A 27,017-nucleotide genomic window follows, 5' to 3' on the forward strand; every position below is an offset into this window, starting at 1 on the left:
ATAATAAAATCTGGGATAACAGGGTTTATAGCAGACATGCTAATGCATGTTGTAGTAGCATAAAAGGCAGCTCTCCAAGTGGAGGGCTGCAGCAGCTGTGTATAGATAGCCACCTTGAGGATCAGCTGAGCATGGCTGGGGTTACTGGGAGCTCTCCTGCAAAATGAAGAGTTGTAAGGCATAAATCTTAGTATATATTTTCAAGATGATTTATTCTTTAAAAATTAAATGAGACTTTGAAATGCACTTCTGCTTGTAAGTGACTAGGGAAATGATTAGTGTGAGCATTTGTTCCATAGTAGATGGACTCTCAGTGTTTCCTCAGGAGTTTCCAATAAACTCCTGCTGGTGTCTGTGTCCTTTCCATCTGGTACGTGTCCAGACCAATAAAACCCTGTGTCCTGCCTTCCCATCTTCCTAGCAAAAACCTTGGCAGTGACACACGGGGCTTAAGAGCTTAGATTCAAGGCTGCACTAGGTCTGCTTACTGACTGTGTCTCTGGATTCTGGAGAGCTATAGGGAACAGGATTAACTGGAACAGCCTTTAGCTAATGTTGAACTGCATATGTTACTAAATTACATAAAAAACATGTATTAAAGGAATGTTACAGGTGCTAAGAAACCAGGAAAGTGTTTCTTTGTATGTCAATATTACTGTAACCACTTTAGGTGCAGGATTATATACTGCATTTTCCAAAGATGTCTATTTCTCGCAAGGCAAAACTTCAGAAATATTTTTTAAATGAATTTTAAAGCACCGGTTTGAAATACCACATTATTTAAAAAACAACACAAACATTTAAAAAAATTAATTAACTAAATCTTCTCTAAAAGCAAATATTGCTTTCTGGAAATGTGTGAATAGTCTGTAAACACAACCGTCCCGCTGATGAACTCCCTTCTATCCCAGAGTTCATTCTGTCATTCACTATTTAAGCAGAGCTCACTATATATGAACAACAGCGATGCAAAGTGGATGAAACAGCGCAGCGTTCAGACGAGAGTCACAATCAAAAGTAGGTCGGTTTAAGAGGAGCTTCATTTGGCTTTTATTAAATCGAATATTCAGCAGTATTACTTACATTTCTCGAAAGTAAAAATATTTCAAAACTGGGTACTGAAGCCAGGCCAAGCCTGACATTCACGAACTCCGCGGCCGCTGCTTCCCCAGCGAGCTCGGAATTACCCCGCGCCTGTAAAGGCTGTGCGGGGGGGAAACCGCATGGCTAAAATCCCTCCCGCCCTCTTCCCCAGCGCGCACGGAAGGCCAATTCATAATTCAGTCGGTAGTTCCGCGCCTGGCGAGGTTTGTGACCGTACCGGGCCCCGAGGAGCCCCTTCCTCCCGTCCCCACGTGCTGCCGCGCCGGGGACAGCGAGTCTCGCTCAGGACAGGGAGCTGGACGCAGGACGCGAGTCCTTCCCAAGAAGGGGTGGCGGGGACGGGCCCGCGGACAGCGGAGCCCCGGAGCAGGGGCTGGTCCAGGTCCAGGTCCAAGTCCAGGTCCAGGTCCAGGTCCAGGTCCAGGTCCAGGTCCAGCCCCGAGAGACTGGACGGGATGGGCGGGGCCACCCCGACCCCGCGAGTGCCCGCCCCGCCCTCGGGGGCACGCCAGTTCCACCCAATCAGTGCCGCCGTAGCCACCGACGGCCCGCCTCCGAGCTTCGTGTGACCAATCAGCACCCTTCTCGCGGAGTGCCCCGCCCCCCGTCCCCTGCCCTGTCGCTCGTACAACCGCGATGGGCTGGAAATCCCCGAATCCCTCTGTGACTGGCGGCGCTGTTCGCCAATAGCACCGCGGAGCGGCGGCACCGGCGCGCTGTGATTGGCTGAGAGCGGGGAGGGCGGGCCTGCTGGGGGCAGCAGGGGCGGTTGCGCGGCCGTGGCGGCGATGGGCGAACGCGGCGCGGGCCGGGCCGGCGTGCCGGGGACCGGCCGGTGCCGCAGGCGGGCGGCGCGCCCAGCCCAGGGCCGGGCGTGAGGAGGTGAGGGGCGAGCGCGGCCGCGGGCGCCCTCAGGCAGGGCAGGGGCGGGGCGGCGGGGCGGCCCCCCGGCCTAAGGCCGCGCTCCGGCCGTGCCCGTGGCCCTGCGGCGCAGGGGGGGCCGTGCCCGGCGGCGGGGCCGGGCGGGGGACGGCGGTGCGGGGGCTCCGCTGCGGGCGGGGTGGGGGCGCCGCGCGGGGGCCCGGCCGGGCCTTCCCGCAGCTCGGCGTGAATCCCCGGGCAGCGCAGAAGTGTTTCGGGACTTTCCTGCCCTGTCCTGCGCGGAACCGCCCGGAGAGGGGAGAGGACGCTCGGAAATGGGGGAGAATAATCGTTCCCCAAAGCTCGGCCGAGCACTGTGGCTCGCACGGACGTGTCTTGCCGTGGAACTCTTCGTGAGGGAACCAGTTTCAGTTTTTTTCATGTGTACGTTGAGTCGCGACTAAATTTCCTTGCTCCGGGTTTTAACCTTCCCTCGAAAGTTATTTTTGGACTGTCGGAGAACATAACTTTGCATCTCAGCTGTTTAAATTCTTTTTTGGTGTTAAAGTTCTCTTAGAATCTGTACAATTTATTTTAGTCTCTTCGTTTTGTGCTCTGGATCACAGCTACGGACTCGTGTTCATGCTGAAACCCGATAGCTGATTCAAACATCTCTATATAGTTCATCCGAGGCTCCTGCAGGGTAGGAACAGAGTTCTTGTATTTCAGAGCAAACTGTTTTTATGATGGGATATCTCTGTAGTGACAACAGTGCCTCATGACAGAAGAATAAAAAAGGAAGTTAGGGAAGCTTTGAAGTTAGATTTTTTTATGATGGCCTACCTCTGACGATTTTTAAAATGCTTTTTTCTTCTGAAGTACGTAGTATTGCAGTCATAACTGTTTTGCCTGTTTCTCCCGAAAATCCTTTGAGCGTGAAAACAATTCAGGTAGTAGGTGGAGTAAAAGAAGGTAGTAGAACAGGCTCTGACACTTAAAATGCCTGTGGTGGGCAAGTACTCTTTGGTTTGCACAGGGTTTTGTAGTTGCTGGTGTGTTGTGCAGTGTAATGATGACTTGTTGGTAAGTGTGCTTTGTTTGGTTCCCAAATCAATTCATACTGAGGTCTAATAGTTTATTCTGGCCCTTGTCTGATACACGTGGGCTGTTGGCTCAGCAAGGCTTTTACTTTAGTTGCAGAATAATCAATTCCATGGAAAATGGCTGAAAAAAGAAATTTAAATCCAGTGATTTATGTAAATATGTTTTTGATATGTTGCCAAAGCTTAACATCCTTTTAACAAGCTTTTCTGTGCTGCTAAAGTACTAATTTATCACTTTTATTATTCTAAAAGAAGAGAATTTGTTTTTTTAGAGCTGTATTTTTCTGTTGACAGGGGACAGTGGTGGTAGATAAGTTTTTAAAGAAGGCGTTTTTATGAAGGGATAACGAACTTTTTAATAAAGGAAAGCCTTTTGGTACTGTATCCAGTGGGTTTAATAACATCTCTGTGGATAAGGACTTTGAAAGACTGACCAGGCACCCTATAAAGTTATTGTGATATAATCTAAATGCAGTTGTTAACATGTTTTCACACTGAATTCTTTACTACTAAACATGTGAAGATTGTATGATGTTGCAGCAATGGACCTGCAAGCAGGGTATCCTTATTAAAAATAGATACGATAAATAATATTCTAAAATTAATATTTTAAAGCTCTTGAACAGACTTGTCTTTTAATATATTATTTCCATGCATACTTACTAAAATTAAAATGAATTATTTCTCTAAATAAGATAGGAAAGGTCAGGTTCCCTGTAATGTCAGAGATACTTTTTGCAGTATATCGGGGGTTCGGTGAGTTTGTGGAATGGCTCACAAAAAAAGAAAGTGAAGTGCATCAGCTTTTGAAAGCTGAGAACATAGAATGAGCTATGAAGAACAAGACAGGATCTATTTTTTCCCCACTGTCTGGAAAAAGTAAGGGGAGAGAACTAGACAGAACTTGGAGGAAACTATTTTGACATCTGAGTAGACTTACAAAAACTAATGGTCATGTAATCAGGTTTCAGTGTGGTGGGGGGGGAAATCCTGTTGTGTTGTGTATCAGTTTCGTATAAAGCATTGTTATTTCATTCCAATAGTGACACCACTTTTTTGTCAGTCACCACAAACATTAAAGCCCGTTTATGTGTATCGAATGAAAATGAAGAAAAATAATTTTTAACTTGAGAATACAATTACATTCTACCAGAGTTTCCCTCAATGAGGTCTGAAACTGCCCAGATTCTGTCCCTCGGATGTTAATCACTTTGCAGATGGAAACACATTAAACCCCATAATTCCTGTGAGCTGCTGCAGCTGCAGTGCCTCAGTGTGATGGCACTGACACCCACATGCCACATCTGTGCAGAGGAGAAGCAGTTTGGAATGGCTGGATGGCACAAGAGCCTCACCAAGGCAGCACAGAAATGTGTGAATTCCTGGGACTGAAAGATGAGACTTTGCATAAATTTTGGGTTGTCTGTGGTTGTTACTACTTTTCTCTGGGGGAAAGAGTTTTGTTAAATAATCTTTCTGTTTAAAAAAAGATTATGAAAATAGCTACAGTACTACTGGATTCCTTTGCTTTCCAATAGCTTCTGAAATGGGCATGGAACTAAGTAGGAGAAATAGCAATAAGTTTTGTGGTATTTGAATGCCATCGTAGAAAAGCTGGGGAGGAACAGGGTACCTAGGCACAAGGAAAAGAGATTATTTGCTTTTAATTTATTGAAGTTAAATCCATAAATAATCAGTGAGATTCTCCTTTAACCAGATGCAAACTGGCATCCCAGATTACAAACGGGAAAATTTTAAAAATTATATTTTTAACTTGTACGCTGCCATTTTCTGCCATCTTTGAAGAGTAAATCCTGCTGAGGTACTGTGGATCTTCCTTCATGTATCCAGTAGGATCGAAACTGTAGCCATTTGTGTGTATGTATTTTACTTTTGTACCTGCCGCCATTCTCAGTGAAGTATTTTCAGACTGTTCTTTTTTAGTTTATTGGTTGTGAACTACGAATCTTAGGATGATGTTTAACTAAGGTGTTTATTTCTAGGGTATTTTATTAACTTAAAGTGACGTATTTCTTAATTTTTTCTCAGAATTTCATGTTGCAACGTAGGTGCAATTTGGCTTTCATACATTGTCTGTTACTTACTGGAACTGACCATTTCTTTATTTAAAGAAATGGCTGTTATGAGTTACTGAAGTTTCCATTTTCTGCTGCTCTATTTCGTCAACACAATTTTCTGCTTCACTAAATCAAAATGTTATGCAGGATGACAGATGCAGTGCACTTTGTCAGAAATAAGTAGTCACTAAGCACGGGAAAAGATCTTCCATAAAATATTATTTGTAAATTAGAGAAGGATGTTTATTCCTGTTCATGTGAACTTAAGTTTTCTTTTTCCTTTCACTTATGTGTGTTTTATTTGTTTTCTGCCTTTCATTGCACTTTTTTCACAGCTCCTTTCTTCAAGGAACTAGACAAGGAAAGGAAATAGGCAGTAAATAGTAGAAATGGGTAAATGGGTCTGTCCATGATCAGCAATATTGTGGCTGTTGTGGGACTGTGGTCACTGTCTTGGATTTTGCTGAATTATTACTTTGTAGGAGGAGTGGGTCTGGTCACAGATTTAAATTATGTTTTACTTAAGACTAGCTATACTTTCCAATTTAATTTTCTCTTTTTTTTTTTTTGTTTTATTTTTTTATTCTAGGCTTCCTGCTCTGAACTCGGTTCCTTGCAAAATGAATATTGTGTTGTTTGACAAAGATTGGACCTTCCAGTAGAATTTGGAAAGACCACTGTGCATAAATCCAGAGCTTATTTTTCTTGAAGACTTCTGTGCAGCTTTTAAAGTTTCAATCACAATGAATTCGGGTTTATGGAGTCAAGAAAAAGCAAGTTCATCCTACTGGGAAGAGCGGATCTTCTACTTGCTTCTCCAGGAATGCAGTGTCATAGACAAGCAGACCCAAAAGCTCCTGAAGGTGCCCAAAGGTAGCATCGGGCAGTTTTTCCAAGACCGTTCTTCTGTGGGACACTCCAGAAATATTCCTTGTAAAGGCAAGAAACTGCAGATTGGATTAAAGATTCTGGAACAACCTCATGCAATCCTGTTTGTGGATGAGAAGGATGTTATAGAAATAAATGAAAAACTAGCCGAGTTGCTTTTGGCTATTACTAACTGTGAGGAAAGATACAGTCTGTTTAAAAGCAAAAGCAGGTTAGCTAAAGGCATCCAAATAGATATTGGCTCCCCTGTTAGAGTACAGCTGAGGTCAGGAGATGACAAATTTCCTGGAGTTGTTCGCTTCAGAGGACCCTTAATGCAAGACAGGTCCCTCGCAGGGATATACTTTGGAGTAGAGCTGCTGGTAAGTCTTTTGCCAAGGGGTTTTTACTTTATAGGATGAGCTAAAAGTCTTCAATGTGAAGAGGAAGTAATAATAATTTATTTTTTAGAAGCATAGTGACCCCTGAAAATTGTTACCTTCAGTCTTTTCATAAGTATTGTTTATTAGATACCCATGAACACGCCATATCACATCAGCCTTGTATTCTACATGTTAAATGAAGCTTGATGAGGTGTCTGGGCTGGCAGAAAGACTTGAATGTACTCTGACTCCTTTTAGCCTAGAAAAATTTAATTCACAGAAACACAGAGTGATTTGGGTTGGAAGAGACCTTAAAGTTCCAACCCCTGCCAGAGGCAAGGACACCTTCCATTAGACCATGTTGTTCAGAACCCCATTCAGTCTGGCCTTGAAAACTTCCAGGGAGGGACCATCTACAACTTCTCTGGGCACAATTAGTTATATTCCCATTGTGGTGCATATGTGACTCTCAGATTTCTCTTGAGTACTTTGTTTTTCCTCCAACGTGTCAGGATACGGTCCATAAATGCAGGCTTGGATTTTAGGGCTGCTGTTTTTGTAGATCCCAGAAAGTCAAATGGCAACTAGTTAAGATAGAGAATGTAGAGAATGTGCAAAATTAATGCCAACCATCAGCTTTTGAAGGATTAGTTTCAGGAGAGTGCTCCTCTTGTATTAGAAGTATAGTTTTCAAAGTACTCTTTAAACTTTTCCCAAACTTTGCAGTTCCTACTGAGAACCTCAGGGAATATCAGGCCTAAGTCCTTCTGAAAATCATCTCTCTTTATTTGGCATACAAGTGGAATTTTTGAATGCTTAGCATTATGTCTAGTATGAAGTAGTCTTGTCTTGATATGGGAAAAATTTGATGATGGAATCAAGATTTGCACCTGAAGAAAACATGCTTCTCTGAGTAAAAAGGCTTCTGCCTGCAGCTACTCTCTAATCTGATGACATCTTGCTCTTTATTCCCCTAAGATAGACAGTGTTTATATTTGCCACAAATTCTGACAATAGAATTCTCTCAATATAAAGATAGTTCACCAGGCAAATTCTTAGTGAGATTCGTCCAAAACACTGGACTGTGTTACTACTTTTTTAGTAGTCTGCTTTTGCACAAAATACATTGTTTTTTTTCTCTTTTTTTCCCCCTCTTCCTCCGACACCCAGGAAGAAGGTCGCGGTCAGGGCTTTACTGACGGACAGTACCAAGGCAAGCAGCTTTTCAGATGCGATGAGGACTGTGGGGTTTTTGTTGCTTTGGACAAACTGGAGCTGGTGGAAGATGATGACAATGAACTGGAAAGTGACTATGCAGCTCCAGTTGACGCAATGCAGGTAGAACTTCCTCCTCTGGAGATCAACTCCAGGGTTTCTCTGAAGATAGGAGAGAGTATAGAGTATGGGACAGTTATATTCTGTGATGTCTTACCAGGAAACGAAAGTTTAGGATACGTTGTTGGAGTGGACATGGTAAGAAAATAATCTGACTTTAATAACTTCTGCATGTGTGTTAGCTAGTAAATGACATGCAATTAGAAGAAGAAACATTATCCCACAAGCTACTTCAGCGGAGGCTGACCTAAAATGGGAAATAAACACTTGTGTTCAAAGATGCCCCTTGGTGGTAATTGTTTCTTGGCATCAGGTAAATGATATCCTATTTGATGCTAAAGAGTTCAGGAGAAATACTCTGGTTATTCTGAGGAGCCTCCACTGAGCTACTTGCCATGTTAGGTGTCAGTCTTGAAGTCATAGAGCTGAGTGTTTGTCTTGTGAGACTGGCTTTGTTCTGCCTGTTAAAAAAGTAGGCTGGATGTATTTTTCTTTTGTTAGCTGTTTTTAAAACTTTTTTTTCATGTTACTGTTTTTTTGCTTGACTTTGTTCTACCTTAAAAGTATTGAGTTTCAAGTACAAAAGTTGATTTTTCAAGAAAATGTGAAGCCTGTAATTAAAAAATATTTCTAGCAACTTGAATTTTTTAAAATTGAAATAGCTTTCAAATTTTTGGTAGTTCGACATTATGTTTTGGTTTTGTAGAACAGATGCTTCCATTTTCTTGGTTGCATAGCTATTCCATAACAGTGCACTGAAGTTGTTCTAACTTGTTTATCCACAATAGTTTTTAGTAGAGGAATGCTTTTTAGAGTAGGAAATATTTCTCAAAAGAGCAGGTTTTAAGTTGCTTTTGTGTTTAAAGACTGTAGTCTTTGGCTGTTCTAAATACAAAATTTGTTACAGGAAAAAGTAGACATTGTCAAACCTTTCATTTTCCTACTTTTTATATTCCTAAAGACATATGCACGATGTAAATCTTCTCTTGGGATACAAGTAACATGTTTTTCTATTTTTAGGATAATCCGATTGGAAACTGGGATGGAAGATATAATGGAATACAGCTGTGCAGTTTTGCAAGTGTTGAAAGTACACTTCTTTTGCATATCAATGATGTTATTCCAGGTATGCCCAGCTTTCTTAACCAGAAGGCAGACTTTGATAACATCTCCACCTAGGCACAGTTATATGATTAATACAATACTGCAAAGTTAATATCCTTAATTCACTTGAATTAGTTTAACCTTCTGTGTTATAATTCTCTTCAGTTTTCCCCTCCTTTGCATTATAGTCTCACTAGTAGAAAAGTTTTAATACTGAACAAAATTCCTGTCAAATAGTATAGTATTTACAATACTGTGGAGTTGTGTAATATTAGTGAATATGTGAGTGTCTGTAGCGGGAATCTTTTGTATGGGCTGTTGTTAAATTTACTCCAGGAGTTTAAATATCTTGGATCAGAAAGCTGGTCTTTCTGTGCTGGAAAGGTACTGATAGTATTATATATGCAGTCTGTGGGTAAATATTTGAAAATGCATAGCAAGACTGTGGAAAAATTCACAGCAGTAGTTCACAGAATAGTGTTAACTTGTAACAACTACAGTCCCCTGATCCCTTTTCTGAAGAAAGCAAAGTTTTTATAAGTAACTTTTGCTTGGGCTCTGTCTGTAGACAGGTGCTAATGAGTGTTTGGTCTGTAACTGTTGCCCTTGCTCTTCGGTTTGACTGATTTATGTTCGTCTCCTACTCGCTGGTTTAGTTGAGATGCATGATTTTGCATAAATTTTCCTCTCTTCTCTGGAGAATTCATACAGACTCCATTTTTGGGAGAAGAGCATTTGTTTTAAGTGTGTTGGTAGAAAATAAAGTTTAGAATTTCATGCATCTGTTTCCTGTAATGGAAATATGCCCATACATTGAAGTGTTCATGAAGCAATAGCAGACTTCAGAGCAAAGTAATTGCTGATGTGATAGAAGCAAATCCTGTACACGTAAAATGTTGGTTATGTGCCAAGCAAGGTTTTACTCCACTCAGTTTTAAAGCTTACGATGACAGCCCTTTGTTTGGTTATCTTTGGAGTTGAACTTCTCTGTAACACAGTAAAAACACAGAAAAGGGAAGCTAATACTCTCTTCATACACCATGTCTTAGAGACTGTGTCACAGGACAGGAGACCTCCCAAGCTTGCCTATACCTCAAGAGGTGACAAAAGCGTGTTCAATCACAGTAAGCCAAAGGCTACAGGTATGTGTGGGAAGTGATTTTCTGTACTTATGTAAGAATTACAAGTTTTTACTGCTTGGGGAAAAGTATTGTCTTTTTTGGCATTGGATGCTGACAGAGATGATCTTCACTAAAGTAACTGTGGTTATATGTTGGCACGAGTTATAGCTGTGTGGCATTGCATCAGTAATCTATTTGCCTACTGTGAAATTTTAGTGCTTTAAAAACAAAAAAATACCTGCTGTACACTGTATCACAAATATTTTCTTATATCCATAATTTATAGTCATGAAAAATTTGCACTTGAGAAGTATTTTCTACCTTCTTTTCAAGTTGGGGACTTGAAATTTCAGCTTGGAGGGTTTTGTTGGTTTGGTGTAGATTTGTAAGCTTAGAACTGCTTTAGCCTTGATGGAAGAGTTTGCTGCTGTGTGCAAAAGCAGTTGGGTCTTTTTGAAAGTATAATAACAAATTTATACTGTGAAATAAGAGTGTAGATAACCTTTTCTAAGTAGAGATTAACCTCTTCATTAAAGTATGTTGTTTTCCAGGATCTACCTCTGAACCTGGAAATAGAAGCAGATCTGAAGTCTTCTACACATTAAATGGCTCATCCGTTGACTCTCAGCCTCAAACAAAAACAAAACCCCCATGGTATATTGATGAAGGTAACGAGAGATGCCTTCATATAGGCATATACTTTATTTAAAAAAACCCACAGAACAAAACTAGAGTGTATTATGTTCTTCAAATAAAACAAATATGAGATTAAATGTAAAACAGTTGGAGTATATTGTCTTAGTGGAAGACATACTATATCATAAAAAGCATCTTGAAACCCCTATGAAAGTATTCTCTGTCTTAATGTGACCTGTGGTTTTATTCTGCATGTAGGAGATTACATTCTTGGCAATGTATGTGCAGCTCTGTGGGAATGCATATGTCTTGCAGGCAAAATAAAAGCTGAGGCTTGATGGAGGACATGAAGATATTCCTTGTAGCCAAGTACACAGAGTAATTGTATTTTGCCTGTCTTTGTAGCTAATGTTACAGATCTAAGGGAACTATTCTGCCACGCCAGCTAATCAGTCTGGAAGTGGGGAGGGGAAATATAATCTGACTAAGTATACATGTTTTTTCAGTATTTTTTAAAAGTTATTTCTGTAAAATCTCTCTATGAGTTTTTAGAAGTATGAGTGCACATGCCTAAAGGATCAGTATATCTTGATTTGCTTCCAGACCTTTTTTTTTTTTTCTGGCTGATAAACTTTAGAAAAGTATAGCTGGCTGGCAGAGTGGCTGAGGGGGTAAAGACTAAACTAATAATGTTAATTTACAATGGAAACTATTGCAGCAGTAGCCCCCGAATTCCATGAACTGTAAAAGAAAATGGGTTAAAATTGTTCTTGGTTGTGTAACAGTTGTCATATTTTTTTAACTTCTTTTTTAGACATTAACTTCAGTTAATAAAACAGTGTGTGGAGAGCAGTTGATGAAGAAGAGGCTTTTGTTCTGTGAATACCAATTGTGTAATAGAGATCTTTCCAACTCAGGATATTTTATGATTCTATGTAGAGAGATGACAGAAGATACAGAACACCTGTGCTAGTGTTGTGATCACATCTAGTTGTGGTCTCTTTTATCAGGCACAACATTAGTCGTGACATATACAGACGCTGATAGGTTCCTTGTGTTAGAACTAAAGTATATTGTGATAAGAGTCAGGGGAATAAACACTTTTCCCTTTGCAAATCGTGTCTGCAAGCAATTACTCATGTCTCTGCAAGCTGTGAACCAAGTCCTTTTCTCAGTCACAATGGCCAATGAACTCTTCCTAGTTTTGCCTGTTACAATCCTTGTGACCATTAGCTCATGTTCAAAGAAAAAGTCTCAGGATGAAAAAAAGTTTTCAGTCTAAACCTTCCTGTAGTTTCTGTCTAACATCATCTTTCTCTGTGCTGTTTGTTTTTATTGTTTGTGGTAAAAGTGATGGGGCTGCAGCAGTGTCTCCTCAGTTAGTTCTGTCTCTCCAGTGTTGCCAAGTGCCAAATGTCTTCCTAAATGTCCCTCCCCAGCTCTTAGTGCTTTCTGTACAGTCACACGTTAAATCAGATGTGGTTGCAAATGCACTTCATTGGTTTGAGAGCCAAGTCTTTCCTTTCTTAAGACGGGGGAGAAAAACCCCAACACTTACTAACATCTTGGTTTTGATTTTAACAGCTACTGAAGACCCTGCAAAATCACTTACTGATTCATCTTCTGGATTTGGGCATTCTTCACCTCCACTGCAGCCACCTTTAACAAACTCTGTGTCTACAGAAAACAGATTTCACTCCCTCCCTTTTAGCTTGACAAAAGCAACAAGTACAAATGGTACTATGGGACACAGTCCTCTCTCTTTATCTGTTCAGTCGGTCATGGGTGATGTGAATACTGCAGCTAACCAGGACAGTCCATCAACAGCAAGCCCAATTGGGAACTCACATGGTCTTGAAGCAGGTTCCTTGGCTGAAGTTAAAGAAAATCCTCCTTTCTATGGAGTCATCCGTTGGATTGGCCAGCCCCCTGGAGTAAATGAAGTGTTGGCTGGACTGGAACTGGTAAATATAAATTGTAGTTCATATTAGTGTTAATTACTAGTTTTGTTTCTCAGAGCTGGTCCCTGTATATGTTGCAAAAGCAGCCAATCTGGGGGGATTTGCCCAAAACAGGTTGCCATGTGATGTCCTTGGAGCTAAATTTTTCGATGAGCTCTGACTTTTGTGGCTGTCCTAGACCTTACCCTGTTAAGAGGCTCTGAGATGTCTTCGTGTTACAAGGGGTAATTGAATTTGTGGGACTGATCACTTCCTTGCTTTAAAGGAGTGTCCTTTGCTTACATTATGGAGATTGTAATTGAAAAAAGCTGACCGTATTTAAAGGTCTTTTGAAATGCAGATTTATATAAAATGCCCTGACTGTAGGAGCCTTTACTGAGTATCACTTTGATGTTTGTTTTTTGCATACCAGCAAACAGTCAGAGTTATGACTGTCAGAGCCATAACACTGGTTTTGATAACTGGTTTGATAACTGGTTGATATGACAGCCACGTGCTTTATGTGTTTCTCTGGGCCCTTTGGAAAAGCACAGTTGCTGCAAACGTGAATTGCTGTTCTGCACTGACATTTCCTCTGTGGCAGCTGCTGCCAGGGTTGCGGTTGGCTGTCAGTTAAATTAATGTGTACTCAAATAAGAAAATGGGGTTCTTTATTTTGGGATAATAATCAATAAAATTGAACATTATACATAATACATAACACTGTACAATTATGTAAAACACAAACAAAGTAGATCAGAATGTGACTGGAATTCCAGCTGTTACAAAAAATCCTTATCCTTGTGGGTGTTTTGGATGAAGTTGGAAGCCACAGTTTGCCACAGGTGTTCTGAGGCTGCACCTTAGGGTGTTAACTTGTGTGTCACTCGTGCATTTCTGCATTAAAGCCTAGCAGTAGACAGTATACCTTAAATCATATTCTCAAAGATAATAACTTGTTATTGTTCATACTTGATTTGTGTTGTTTGTCCTTGATGTACATTTTGTGTGTTCCAAAGCAGGCATTTTTCTTGTGCAGCACAGTCACACTGAAAGTATTCACACTACCCAATGCTTAATGATTTTAACTGAGTTGTAAAAGGTGCTCGGTACTGCATGTGTGCTCTTCCTAACTACAGAAGGAATCTGGACTGGGTCTCCCCTCCCACTTCCCCAAGCTGCTTCTGATGAAATTTTAAGCATGAAGAAAAAAACCTGCAACTCTTACTTTCCTCAGTAAATCCAGTTAAACAATGCCTCAGTCAAAGCTTTGTATACTAAAATGCAGAAACACTGCATATCACGATTCAGAGTACCTGAGGGGTGACTTGTGGGTAGATACTTTATCAAATGTCTTACTGCAGAATTCTAGAAATAAGAAAAATAGTGAATTCTCACTTGAATTTCCAGGAAGATGAATGTGCAGGCTGCACGGACGGAACATTTAAAGGAACTCGATACTTCACTTGTGCTCCGAAGAAAGCTCTTTTTGTTAAACTCAAAAGCTGCAGGCCAGATTCCAGGTTTGCCTCACTGCAGCCTGTTTCCAACCAGATTGAACGCTGCAACTCTCTAGGTACTGACCTTCTGCTTCTTTCTTGTTTATCAGCTGGGAACTGACCAGGGGTTTGGTTTCATTTATTCCTGCAATAAGTTCTTTGTATTGAACACCTGAGAATGTGTACAGGTGTTACTTAAATGAGATTAATGAATAGAAGATCAGCCTGTACAGCATACAGTGGTTCTGTGGATTACTCTTTTATGCTTTAAAACAAGAAAATTTTCATATATTTAAAGACATTTCATAAAAGGGATTTTTTATGCTGTATGTTTTTTACTTTAGAAGTTGTAAAGCAGTCTTGCTGAAAATGGTATTTGCAACTCCCAGCAGTGTGATTGCATTGTCAGAAATAAAGGCAGCTATTTTTCTATATAGCAGCAAATTAATTTATTTTCTAAATATTAACATAAAAAAGCATGTATGTTTATGGTAGAATTTAGTGGTGAAAAACTTTTTTTTTTTTTTTCTAACTTCAAGTATTTTAGATTTCTTGGGTCATGCTGGGGACCCAGCAAAGTGTCTGATACGTGTAAGATAGTGTGAACAGGGCATTTGTAATGAAAAGAGAACTTCATTCCTACTGGATAAAATTAATTCAGTGCTTGCAGGCTTTCTGAACACTCTAATGTGCATTGCTAGTGGAATGTAAAGCCTCGTTCACTCTCTGGAACACTGAGTTTCAGCTATAATAAAATGCTATTCTAGTCCAGAGAAGGAATGCTTACACTAAGGCAGCAACTTAGCTATAAAACATTAATAGGGAAATCTCAAGGGGAGTAAAATTTGAGGCTTTAAAGTGTCTTTTGAAAAAAAAATTTCAGCCTTTGGAGGTTACTTAAGTGAAGTGGTAGAAGAAAACACTCCTCCAAAAATGGAAAAAGAAGGTTTAGAGACAATGATTGGAAAGAAGAAAGGTATCCAGGGTCATTACAACTCCTGTTACTTAGACTCCACCTTATTCTGGTAAGTTCATAATTTGTGTATAGCATCCCATGCTAGACATGCAGAACATGGATGACTGTCTGTGTGTGTCACTGTGCAGCTCCCGTGTCATGGCTCCAGCCTGACATGTTACTGTGCTCTTCCAGTGGGAGCAGGTTCTGCAGCATTCGCTGGGTAGCAAAGTGCTAATGATGTCCCAGCTGCTCTGACCCTTCTGTACCTGCTCAGTTTGGCTGAGGGAGTCCCTGGCCTGTAAATGGTTGAAGGATGAAAGACAACCCAGGCTGCGGGTGGAAGGAGGGAGGGAAATACCCCTTATGGCTTATTTGCACAGTCCTGCCTGGGCAATCGTTCTGTACTTTGCTGCAGAAAGCACACTGGGTTAGAGTGGGCTTTTGCTATTTAGCACAGCTGTGTTGTCCCCTGTCCATAATTACTGCTTTTGTTTAGTTCTTTAATTTTTCTGTGGCTTTGCTCGCTTTCTCTTACATTGCTCAGACATCTGAATGGTCATCTCTTCCAGGGTCAAAACAACCTTCCTTTTCCTTTTTTCTTTGTAGCCTGTTTTCTTTTAGCTCTGTTTTGGACACTGTGTTGCTCAGACCTAAAGAAATGAATGATGTAGAGTATTATAGTGAGACTCAAGAGCTGTTGCGGACAGAAATTGTGAATCCTCTGAGAATGTAAGTAAAGACATGAACTGGTCTCTAATATAAATTAGAGAGATCCTGCTGTGTATGCATTCCTCTTGCAAATCTGAGAAGTTTGGCTGCCTGCTGCTACCACTCTATTCAATTTATTTTTTTAGTATTTTTACTTGTTCTTCATGGTAAATTTAATCAGTGCTAACTGGAAATAGTTATTCATTGTTTGGTGATAAAATATTTTCACTAGTCTCGATTTGGAAATAGGATCAACATAAAGCTATTGTAAAATTTATACAGGTATAAATAACAAAGCACTGATAAATACAAGTTAAGTTCATTCACAGCATTCTTATTTACATGTTTTTAATGCTGTTGTACTTGACAAGAAAAGTATGTGAGTTATCTTACATGGTGTTTCACAATTTATTGGATTTGGCAGGGCATTAAAATTTTGTTACTGTTTACATGTGGTCTGCAAGTGGTCAAAACACTTTTTTTTTAAAGGAACTACATATGAGCTCTGTAATTTCTTAGGCACAATGAGCAAAGGACACGCAACAAAAATCTGCATGAAAAGTTACTTTTCTTGAGCTTAATTTCTTTTGAACATGAGAATAATACAGTTGTAGTTCTGAAATTCTGTGGGCTGTCACTGAACAATTTATCACAAAGTTTTTATTTTGATTCCTGGAATAAAATGTTGGCCTCTGAACCCTTGTTCTTGTAAGGGTGTGTGTACTTTTCCTGGTGTGTTCCAGGGTTCTGTGCTATAGGTAGGATAGCAGGATACACACTGAGTAGCAGAAATCTCAGGTGGCTGAGATGACTGAAAGGTCTTATTACCTTTCTACCATGCTTAAAACTTTAGAGGAAAAGACTGAATGCTCAAAACCTCAGCTTCTTAGGTCAGCAATACAGCTCTGTATCTTTTTCTCAAATATTGAATTTTGTTTTTATTAACAACTCCCACAGTGCTGTTATTATGTGACATTCTGAAAATTATATATTAAGTGATGCAAATTAGAGTGAAAACAAATCAAAAGTAACTGACTGACAAATCAGAAAACAGTTATTCTAATAAGTTGATGATTAAAAATGCTCTTAAAGGCTATAAAAGAACATTGAGCACTGCACTAAATTTATCCTGCATTAAGAAATCTGGAAGTCAGATTGAATATGAGAAGTCAGCACTTGGTTTTGAAGAAATACTGTATGCAGTTAAAGAAGGATTTGAGAACCTGTATTTCAGCATTTAAGAGGGTTGGGTTTTTTGTGCTTCTCTGATTTGATCACAAACTAGCTAATAGCTTATTAAACCCATTTATCTTAGATACGGATACGTATGTGCTACAAAAATAATGAAACTGAGGAAAATACTTGAAAAAGTTGAGGCTGCCTCAGGATTCACTTCAGAGGAAAAAGGTAACTGGGGAGGTTTTCCTTTCTTTGAGACTTATAAGAATCATAATATTAAAGAACTGAGATACCTTGCTATGTAATTATACCAGAACAAAACACCCAAATAGTTTCTTGTAGTAGTAGGGTCTCTACCAGAAATTTGAGTGACCATTGGCTGGCAGAAAGGTCTTTTCTTCTTTCTTGGGAATGTAAGGAACCCTAGCTGAACAATTTCTGTAAAAGTCTTTCACTGCTTGGATTTCCTTTATTGCCTTCCTGTGGCCCTGTAACTCCCTTCTAGCACTTAGGGGAGAACAGTGTGATAAGGCTGGGGTCTTTGTCCTCTTTCAAAATGTCCCTTTGGTCCCTGAGGAATAAAGTTTTTCACTACCAACATTTCATTGTTACAATGGTTATTACACGTTTTAAAAAACAAAATGTGTAAATCATATTAGAAAAATATCAGTTCCCAACTTTTTGATCTTCTACTGCATATAATGAATAATTTGCATTATATTATGTAGCTGTTTCTGCTACTTCCTTTGTAAATACTGATCACTGGAAACCAGTATTTATTGTAGTTAATACACCAGCAGACAATGTTGGGGAGAATGGCCCTCTGGGAAGCTACTGTTGGCTGCATTCTTGATGAGAACTCAGTCTCTAGTTTAGATGAATTTTGTAGTATGGAGTGGTTTTTATGTGTTACTGTCACTACTCCTCACTGCTCCTCTGCAGATTCACTGTTTTCTTTTGAAAGCTTTTACTTCTCCTGGAAAAGTTGTGTGGTGCCAAATGATTCCTCTGAAAGACAGAGCATCTTTTTGGTCTTTACTGGGAAGCTTTGTTGCCCTGTTGAGCCTGTACCTTTTATTAGGGCCTTTTGACACCAAAAGAATAAATAGAAGCTTGCCATGAAAATGTTCATAGTTTATCATAACCTTACTGTGTTAATAAAGCTATAAAAATTAACGGGGTTTTTTTTAACTGGTTTTTTCCTATGAAAATTTTGAAAACCTTCATTATAAATGAGTCTTGAGTAATGCAGCTGGTTTTGCATGCTAACAAAACTTTTTTTTTCTCTCCCCCCTTGCAGATCCAGAAGAATTTTTGAATATTTTATTTCACCATATTCTAAGAGTTGAGCCACTGTTGAAAATAAGGTGAATCTTTTTTTCTTTGGCGAACTCAACCATTTGTAGAGGCTGATGCAGAGAAGCTATCTGCTGCCTTTTAAACTGAGACAACTCTTAAAACACCTTTGACTTGTGAATAAAATTGCTAATAGGATTCAATATAATAAAGTTATATTGACTAATTTGACACTATTTCCTACCTTTTTTGGTAGGTAGGTTTTGCCATACTGGTGTTGTTGCACAAGCTCATGAGCACAGTTTCATGAGAGCTGGACAGAGATCCTGTGTCCTAGTGCTGTCTATTTGAGATCCTTACTGTCTTCCTGGTAATTATGCTGGAGAAGGGCTGCTGTAAGAGGGCCTACAGCAATTCTTAATGTGGCCTGCAGCTTACAGCTCCTTATTTCTGGGACAAGCTGCACAGATTGCTTAGTCAGTGCATGAGCTGTAGAAACTGATTTGCATTTCTTCTGTTAGGCTAATGAAAATACTTCAATTGTTTGCCTTGATCAAGTTTGGTTCTCTTACTTTATCAAAATAACAGATGCTGGCATTTCTGTATGGATTCACTCTCAGCTGTAGCACTACAAGGGTTCAGCTGTCGTAGCTGGGTTTAAGTGAGGAGGGGACTGTTGCTCACTGCTGTCATACTGTTAGCTGGCACCTGATATTCCCAGGTTCCTTGCTGCATTCTGTGGCAGCAGCACCATTACAAAACATTTTCTGTAGTTTCTCAGTTTTTTCCTCGTTTCAGGACTTGTGTTCCTTTCCATGCTGCTGTAGTTCTGTGCTGTGTGAGGTGCATCCGTGCCCACTGTGTTGTGCTCTGCAGAGCTGGGGGCTCTGACACTGTCACTGAAACTTACACTGCTTTTGTTTCTTTAAGTTTTCCTAAAATCAGCCCACACTTAGTACTTGTCTGCCTGTCCTGTAAGGCACTTTGTTTTGGGGGGGATTTTGTTTTGGTTTGGTTTGTTTGTTTGTTTTCCTAAAGCACAATATATTTCAATGCAGAGAGGATATTTTATAAACTATTTTCTCATATATGTTATTTTCCTAGTAAAATACAGTCATTACAATAGAACTTCAGAATCTGTTTTGTTTTTTTTTTAATCTGTTTTTAGATCAGCAGGTCAGAAAGTACAAGACTGTTACTTCTATCAAATTTTTATGGACAAAAATGAGAAAGTTGGAGTCCCAACAATTCAGCAATTACTAGAGTGGTCATTCATCAACAGCAACTTGAAGTTTGCAGAGGTTGGTGACAGCTGTTACCTTGTTAGAAGTGATGATATCTAGATATTTGCCCATTCAGCAGTGGGACAAAAGCAGGATTTGGTGTAAAAACATGTGGACATGTTGGAAACGGGAATACTATGTCAGTGGTCCAGGATGCCTACATAACAAAAATATTTTAAGGCTGACTTAATGACATGTCTCCTTTGGCTGAACAGACCAAAGAGATTTAGGCAAAGAATTGCTAAAAGAAAACTTCTTAGTTACTGGCAGTAAGTTGTTTTAAGGACTAATACTTTGAGATATCTCTGACAATGGACTGCAAGTTTAAATAACATGAATACATTTATAACATTAGAAGTATCTCTAATCATTACATTATATTCTGGCATTTTACCTAGGCACCCTCTTGCCTGATTATCCAGATGCCTCGGTTTGGAAAAGACTTCAAAATGTTCAATAAAATTTTTCCATCCTTGGAATTAAATATAACAGACTTACTTGAAGATAGTAAGTATATAACACTGCCTTGTGTAATGAGAGTTGCTGAGAGTGACTAACACAGTGAAAGTAACTACTCCTGGTAGTTTGGGTGGTTTGTTTTGTTGGGGGGTTTTTCTATTAAATATTTACCAAGATTTTTTTAATACATTGTTTTTCTCTATTTAAAGTAATATTTCTCCTTCCTTTTCATACTCCTTGTGTTGAAAAAAAACCAAACAAAACACAAAAAGCCTCTCCAGATTGGAGACTAATATATTTTTTAAAAATGCAGCTCCCAGGCAGTGCCGTATATGTGGAGGGCTTGCTATGTATGAGTGCAGAGAATGTTATGAAGACACTGATATTTCTGCTGGGAAAATCAAGCAGTTCTGCAAAACATGCAATACACAAGTAAGTGGTTCTGTTTGTTTTTCTGTGTGGGTTTAACCCGAGTGGTTTATGCTGTAATAATTGAAAGGAAGGTGTAAGTGAGATTTCTTCATCAGCACTACTGTAACTGCCACCCACCCAGTAAAATGTCTCCTTTGGTGACAAATCAGGAACTCCTGCAATGTGTTTATCAACATGGCAACTGCCAAATCCAGGACTGGACACAGTGGAGAAGCAGTAACTGTCTGCTTTAAATCCTAATTTATGTACATGCCCCCTTGTTAGAGTTGATAAATTCATGACATAGAAGTGCTTAGTTTCTGTTTGATAATTGCATAAAGATGTCAATCATGGCTTGTTTTCAAGTCTGAGTGTAGTAGAAAATTGTTGCATTAAAGCTGACCTCCCTTCTAACCTTAAGTTTGAATTTTGTGGGCAATGTTGAACTATACTGATGGAGAAAAATAGAAGAAATGTTTAGTCAGCTACTCTTATTGCAGTTCCTTCTCTAAAGCCATTAATCTTCTGTTCAGCAGTAATGTTCTTTTTAGCTTTGTCTGCCACTGAAACAAATAATCTTACAGGGTGTTTTCCTTTTCTGAAATATCACTTCAACTGTAGGTTCATCTTCATCCCAAGAGACAGAGTCATAAATTCAATCCGTTGTCACTTCCTAAGGATCTGCCAGACTGGGACTGGCGGCATGGCTGCATCCCCTCCCAGAAGATGGAGTTGTTTGCAGTTCTGTGCATCGAAACCAGCCACTACGTAGCTTTTGTGAAATATGGGAGGGATGACTCCGCCTGGCTCTTCTTCGACAGCATGGCAGATCGGGATGGTAGAGCTTTCATTTATTCTGTTCGCCTTCTCTTAGTTTTTTTTAAGTGTGTTTTAGATTTCAGCGACTATTTCTTAAAGCTATGAGGATATTAATGTTGTTTAACTTGATGTACTTGATGCTGGGTTACTAATCTTGACCCAACCTTATCTCTGCACATTGATTTCATGGCAGCTGCTGATTTGCATAATCTGAATTTCACCTAAATTGGATACCTGAGTGAGTAGATGGTACAGAAACAACTGCAGAAATTTGCTAGCAGGACTCCTTATATGTTTTTCTATGCTTTGCAAATTTGGCAGAAAGAATTAATTTTAAATAATCAACTGCAGGAATGTGTTTTTAGTCTATATTTAAGTGGATGTACATGATCATCAGATAGTATGCAAATATTTTTATTGCTTTTTCTTAAATTACTTACTGTAGATGTCTTTAGAATAAAAGAAATAGTCAAACATTACAACATGTATGCCATTCCTTTGAATCTCTTTAGAGTTATCAGTGGAAAATTGTTACCCTGTAATAATACAAATGTCAGTAAAACAAGTGTTCTCTTAGATACTGCTATTTAAACAGATACTGTTTAAATAAGGACTCTGTTCAATTCTAGTGCCTGAGAAAAACAGTAAGAAATGAAGTGTCAGACTCATAGTAACAATTTTTGCATGAAGAATTCTTGAACCCTTGTGTTACAGTGTGGTTTGGCAGGGAGAGAAGAATCTTGCCTCCTGTTGAAAATGAAACTGCTACAGGATTAAAGTCACTTTCTTATACCAACCAGAAGACAATCAAGCTTTGTTTCACAGTGTTTGAAATGTGTATGACTGAAGTCTTTATTTCAGGAATTTGGATCACATGAGGTGCTGGATATATCTCCTGCTGATCTTAGGGGGTTTTTTTGTATCACAGATATTTTCCTTCAGCTTTTCTTCATAAGTTAAAAATGTCTGCTGGGAACTGCAAGATGGATGTCCATACTTGTGTTGTTTGAATTTGCTCACTTTTATGTGGAAAATGGCCAGGAGTAAACTCTGCTTTAGGTGTTGTAAGTCAGGTAGAGACAGGGTTTGTAAATTCATCAGCTGTTACCAGTTGTCATGTTATTAACAAGTTCAGTAGCATTAGAGGTGGATTATGTATTCAGGTCACTCTCCCAAAGCCGTACAGAATTTTTGGTGTTAAGGAAAACCAAAAGTTCTCCTTGGGTTTTTGTGGTGTTTATGTGGGTGTGGTTTGTTAGTAAACACCACAAGATATTCTGACACTAATTGTGATTTTTCAAACAATGCACTTTTTATAGAAGTTTACCCTGCAGAGGTCCAGAGGGTCATATTTAGGCTTTTTAGAAGGCATTTTCAAGAACTGGTGATGCTGTCATAATTAAAGTATATGATAAAGAGCAGATATATGCAGATGCTATCCTAATCCATTTCTCCTTCTTTCCTTATGGTTTAAAAGGAGGTCAGAATGGCTTCAACATTCCACAAGTTACCCCATGTCCAGAAGTTGCTGAATACCTGAAGATGTCTCTAGAAGAATTACACTCACTAGATTCCAGAAAAATCCAAGGATGTGCACGAAGACTGCTCTGTGATGCTTACATGTGCATGTATCAAAGTCCAACAATGAGTTTATACAAATGAAGAGGGATCTCTGCAGAACTGAAGAAGCAGTCGGGGCTCACCGGCTGCTGTGTTTGCTGCATTCTGGGTTAGTTTCAATGCAACCGTTGCTGGCAATGGAAGAAGTTCACTATGACAGCAAAAGGATTTACGGTCCCAAAACCTACACGTGGAGTTCTGTAACTGAAGTATTTTAAGCATTTTGCACTCTAGGAAGTGTGCTTGTGTGTGTTTGTTTTATAAACAAAGTTAAGTTACTAAAACTTAAAGCTTTAAGTGCATTGATTAAACACAGGCTTTTTAAAAATGGTAAAGGTGAAATTATATCAGGAAAAATCTCCTTAGTCCATTGGGAATGTAAGGATACACAGTGTGCATGCTCAGTGCATGTCTGTGGACAGGGATAATGATTCTCATGTGTTTCTCTACCCCCACCCCGTTTCCCCACCCTTGATCTTCTTAGTACCACAGATTCTTCTCTTGAAGAGAGAATAACTTCAGTTTTAGTAAGATAAATTTTAGACTGTTCATTACATATTAATTTTGTTCTGTTATCTACTACATTCTTTTCAGTTCCAAAAATTAACGTTCATTTAAAAATCTGAATTCCTGTCTTGTGAAAATCAAGCACACAGACTTGCTGTGTCGTTAACTTGCAGTTTTTGGAGGGGAAAAACAGGAGGAGAGAGAGGGTATTAAGGGGAAGCATAATTGCTGAAATATAAAATTAGCAATGAAAGTTAACAGATGTCTTTTTCTAAGTGTCTATTTTTAAAGAAACAAAGCAGTCTGGAACAGAACAGCAACTATACACAAACGATTCCAGGACAAAACAATAAAATAGTGGATTGCCTCAGGGAATGTTACTGAAGTGGATTCTAGTCCTTGGTAAACAGAACTGACTTTTCTACAGCACATTAAGCTACTGCCTGGGAATGTGTTATACATCTGACTCTTCATTTCAGGATTACTGATATTAAAAAGAGAATATTAAAAATCTCTGCCTGGAAAGATGAAACTATAAATAAAGGTAGATCAGAGTTTTACTGTATACCAAGTACCTGATGAAAACTAACTTGAAAAGCTGCAAAACCTGTGTTAATGTAAAATACTGTACTTCAGAGTCTGTTGGTTCCTGTTTGCAATGAAATACTGTTGTTTTAGTTGCCTTTTAGCTACTTCTGTCTACACTGACTAGCAAACATGCAACTATATATATACAGTACCATCTGGTTGTACAAATTGCATATATATGAACTGTACATTTTCAACTCTTAAGATGTTTTATATGGAAACTTCCTTTTGGCGATCAAGTCTATAGAAGGAGAGAGAACAAAATATAACAGAGGAAAAGTCACTTTGAAAAAGCCACTGTTTTAAAGGCAATGGAGACTGATCCCATATTGTCGAAAATGTGGTTACTTTGTTTTTCTTGGAAAACCTATAATCTTTCTTTGGGACACACTACCACAGAACAGTACTAGAGAGAGCTTTGAAAACTGCTTGAAGGACTAATCTTTGTAAAGCAAGGTTGATCTGTTCCATTAGCTATTGCATGAAGTGTGCTCTAATTTTTCACTTTCAAGAGCAACAAAACTATTAGAAGTGTTACTGTTGCTTTTGCCTCTACGAGTCTCCTGGCTTTCACATTCCCTTGCCTTATTTATCTAGTCTGTGCTCCTTGGCAAAACTCTCTTGTTTCAGTACTGCCCTGAGCTCTTGACCTCTTTCTCTCCTGGAAAAATTCAGTGAAGCTTTAGGTGATGGGTTCTATAACCATCTGTCAGTGGATTTGTTATTGTCCATGGGCACTTCCTTGGGTACAACCCATCCTGCTCTGGGACAGCAGCTGGGATGTGTTGGCAGAGATGCCCTGGAAGCATCTTGTAGGTAAAGAGAGCAGGCCTTGACTTGCTTGTGGCAGCTTGTGTTCATTGACATGAACTAGAGACCACTTAGGTCATCCAAGCAGAAGGTGGGGTACCCCACCCTTGGCTGTGCAGTGAAGAGGAGGGTTGGCCACAGCCTCCAGGTCCCTCCAGTGATGATTTTAGAGCTGTTTGCAAAGCAAAGGCTGAGGGGACTTGTTAAAAAAGGCAATAGTAACACAACACTCAACTCACTCTCTACAACATTTGAGCCCATGTTTGATCCCTTCCCTCCCCCAGCCCCACCATGTCACTTAACCTGGAAGGAGGTGCAAGTGTCCCCTCTGAACAAGGAGCAAAGGCAGGCACAAGCACAAACCTTTGTACCAATGAGACCAGTGTGAATGTCTGGATTCTTCTCTTCCCTAGCCCTATATTTATTTTTGACTTTTCCCCGTGCTTTAATTTCATATATCTTCCACTGGTGTCATCTTTCCCACACCCCCAGCCCCATTAAATAGTTACCTCTTCCTGCCAGAACTTTGAGAACAGCCTTGGACCTGCTATGGCCAGAGGACAGAAATGGAATTGGCAGCCCTGTTAAAGTTTTCTAGCTGAACAATCTTGTAGCAAAATACCCACTCTTTTTTACAACTGCAAATATCCAAGAATCACAGTTTTTTGTGATATATACTCTATTATCAGAAGTGAAGGAATTGTTTGGCTTCTTGCCTCCAAGAACGTAGGGAACATTCACTACTGTGCACTTGGTGACAAATACTGTGTTTGGAAAGACAGGCAGTGCTTTGCAGCCTGCATTTTGTACTGTAGATTATTGCAAAATGGTTTTGCAAACGGTATGTGGTTAGTTTATTGCTCACCAGTTAAGAGGACAGAGAGGTTTTTTTTATAATGTTAAAAAAGTTTTGACAGTCTTCTTTTAACCTAAAAAGTGTGATGTACTGCACTGGATTGAAGGTGATCTGGCAATGTAAGTGAAATGTTATAGAAACTAACCCCAATTTTATTTCCTTTCTCAGGAACAAGTATTCAGACAGAAAAGTGATTTCACTGTGAAAGGAAACTTGTAAAATAACTTACATACTTATATGCAAGGGTAAGAAAGCTTTTTTTTTTTTTTTAGCCTTCAGCATGTATTTGTAGGGGAATTGAATTGAATAAGCTATTTTGAAGTCTGCATTTTAAGTATCTGCTGCTGGTAAATGTAATGCCCAAAGATTTCAGTGACTAAGCACCCAACATTTATGTTGTTTAATGCATTTGGAAACCTCTCAATCAGTTCTTCTTGTTCTCTTTTTTTTATATAGTGAATGTCCTCAAAAATTAATAGCGCTCGGGTCATTGCTTCGTGATTTGGCTCATATGTACTGCTGACAATGGCCTTAAGCTGTGAGTAGGAAAACACATAGACAAAATGGTTCCTGACAGCCTGTAAAAATGTAAAGTTTCATAGTACGTAATCTTTCATAACTGGGAGAAAACCTGCACCCCTATACAACTCACCTGCTCTACTAAACATTTTTAGAACTCGGGGTTCAAGACAGAACAAATCACTGTGCCACTAAACACTTGCTTATTTTGAACAAAGAGGGTAAGGAGAAAAGGTCTTAGTTAAAGGTGATGCCTTATACATTACTAAAACAAACAAACAAAAACCATCAAACCCCCACCCATCCAAACCCACTGTAAGTTACATCTGAATGCTTGTCTTTGGGTGGGGGAGATAATTGGAGGAAAAAAATGCAAAGATATCTATGTTAAGTAAAGGTCTTTCTAATATCTGTGATACCAATTCCGTGCTCTTGAGAATTGTAGTACTGTGTTGTACTAAACAGCCTGTGAGATTCCCATTTTCAGCAAGTACTATGTGTAACAAGAATTCCTCTTGATCATAAATGGTTCATTTCAATGCACTTATTTTTCTCGTGCACTTTATACTCCACTGACTCACTGAACGTGCTCACCAGGCTCCCTGAGGATGGCCTGTTCCATACAACACCAAGGCACACCGTGCTGCACTCTGGAGCAGTGTGGTTTCTGAACTGAACTGGTGTAAAAAGCAGCTTGAAAGCTTTGTGTATTTTTACCACTGTAACAAAGCATGTTTTTATCTGTTCTTGATGTTTTGCTAAATAAACATCCCATGTTTTGTGCACAAATAGTCTCTTAAACTTATGAAGGCTGTGTCCAAGAAGGCATTAGGGAAACAAATCATTGGATCAGATTGCCCTCAACTAGCCTTAACTTTTTTTTTTCCAATGGTAGAGCTGAATGAGTTGCTGCTGGAAAGGAATGTACCATGTGCTCTTTCTGTATTAATATTAATTAAAAACATTGTTCTTA

General features: G+C 39.4%; 1 protein-coding gene across 4 annotated transcripts; it reads left to right on the top strand.

Annotated features, from left to right (window-relative positions):
• Positions 1-1,854: 1,854 nt before the first annotated feature.
• Positions 1,855-27,017, top strand: CYLD (CYLD lysine 63 deubiquitinase). Of its 4 annotated transcripts, XM_064671156.1 has the most exons (18): positions 1,878-1,986; positions 2,564-2,668; positions 5,736-6,396; positions 7,567-7,869; positions 8,752-8,857; positions 9,885-9,977; positions 10,508-10,624; positions 12,177-12,556; positions 13,943-14,108; positions 14,915-15,056; positions 15,596-15,718; positions 17,013-17,104; positions 18,177-18,243; positions 19,341-19,473; positions 19,854-19,962; positions 20,228-20,346; positions 20,947-21,163; positions 22,622-27,017. In XM_064671156.1, exons 3-18 carry the CDS (start codon positions 5,890-5,892, stop codon positions 22,804-22,806), a joined length of 2,859 nt encoding a protein of 952 aa, XP_064527226.1. In that variant the 5' UTR covers positions 1,878-1,986; positions 2,564-2,668; positions 5,736-5,889; the 3' UTR covers positions 22,807-27,017. The 4 variants fall into 4 exon arrangements, with proteins under 4 accessions (XP_064527225.1, XP_064527228.1, XP_064527226.1 ...); XM_064671155.1 differs by lacking the exon at positions 2,564-2,668 and having other exon boundaries at positions 1,855-1,986; XM_064671158.1 differs by lacking the exon at positions 2,564-2,668 and having other exon boundaries at positions 1,855-1,986; positions 7,567-7,734.

The sequence above is a fragment of the Pseudopipra pipra genome, chromosome 14 (assembly GCF_036250125.1).
Source record: "Pseudopipra pipra isolate bDixPip1 chromosome 14, bDixPip1.hap1, whole genome shotgun sequence".
NCBI classification, from domain to species: Eukaryota; Metazoa; Chordata; class Aves; order Passeriformes; family Pipridae; genus Pseudopipra; species Pseudopipra pipra.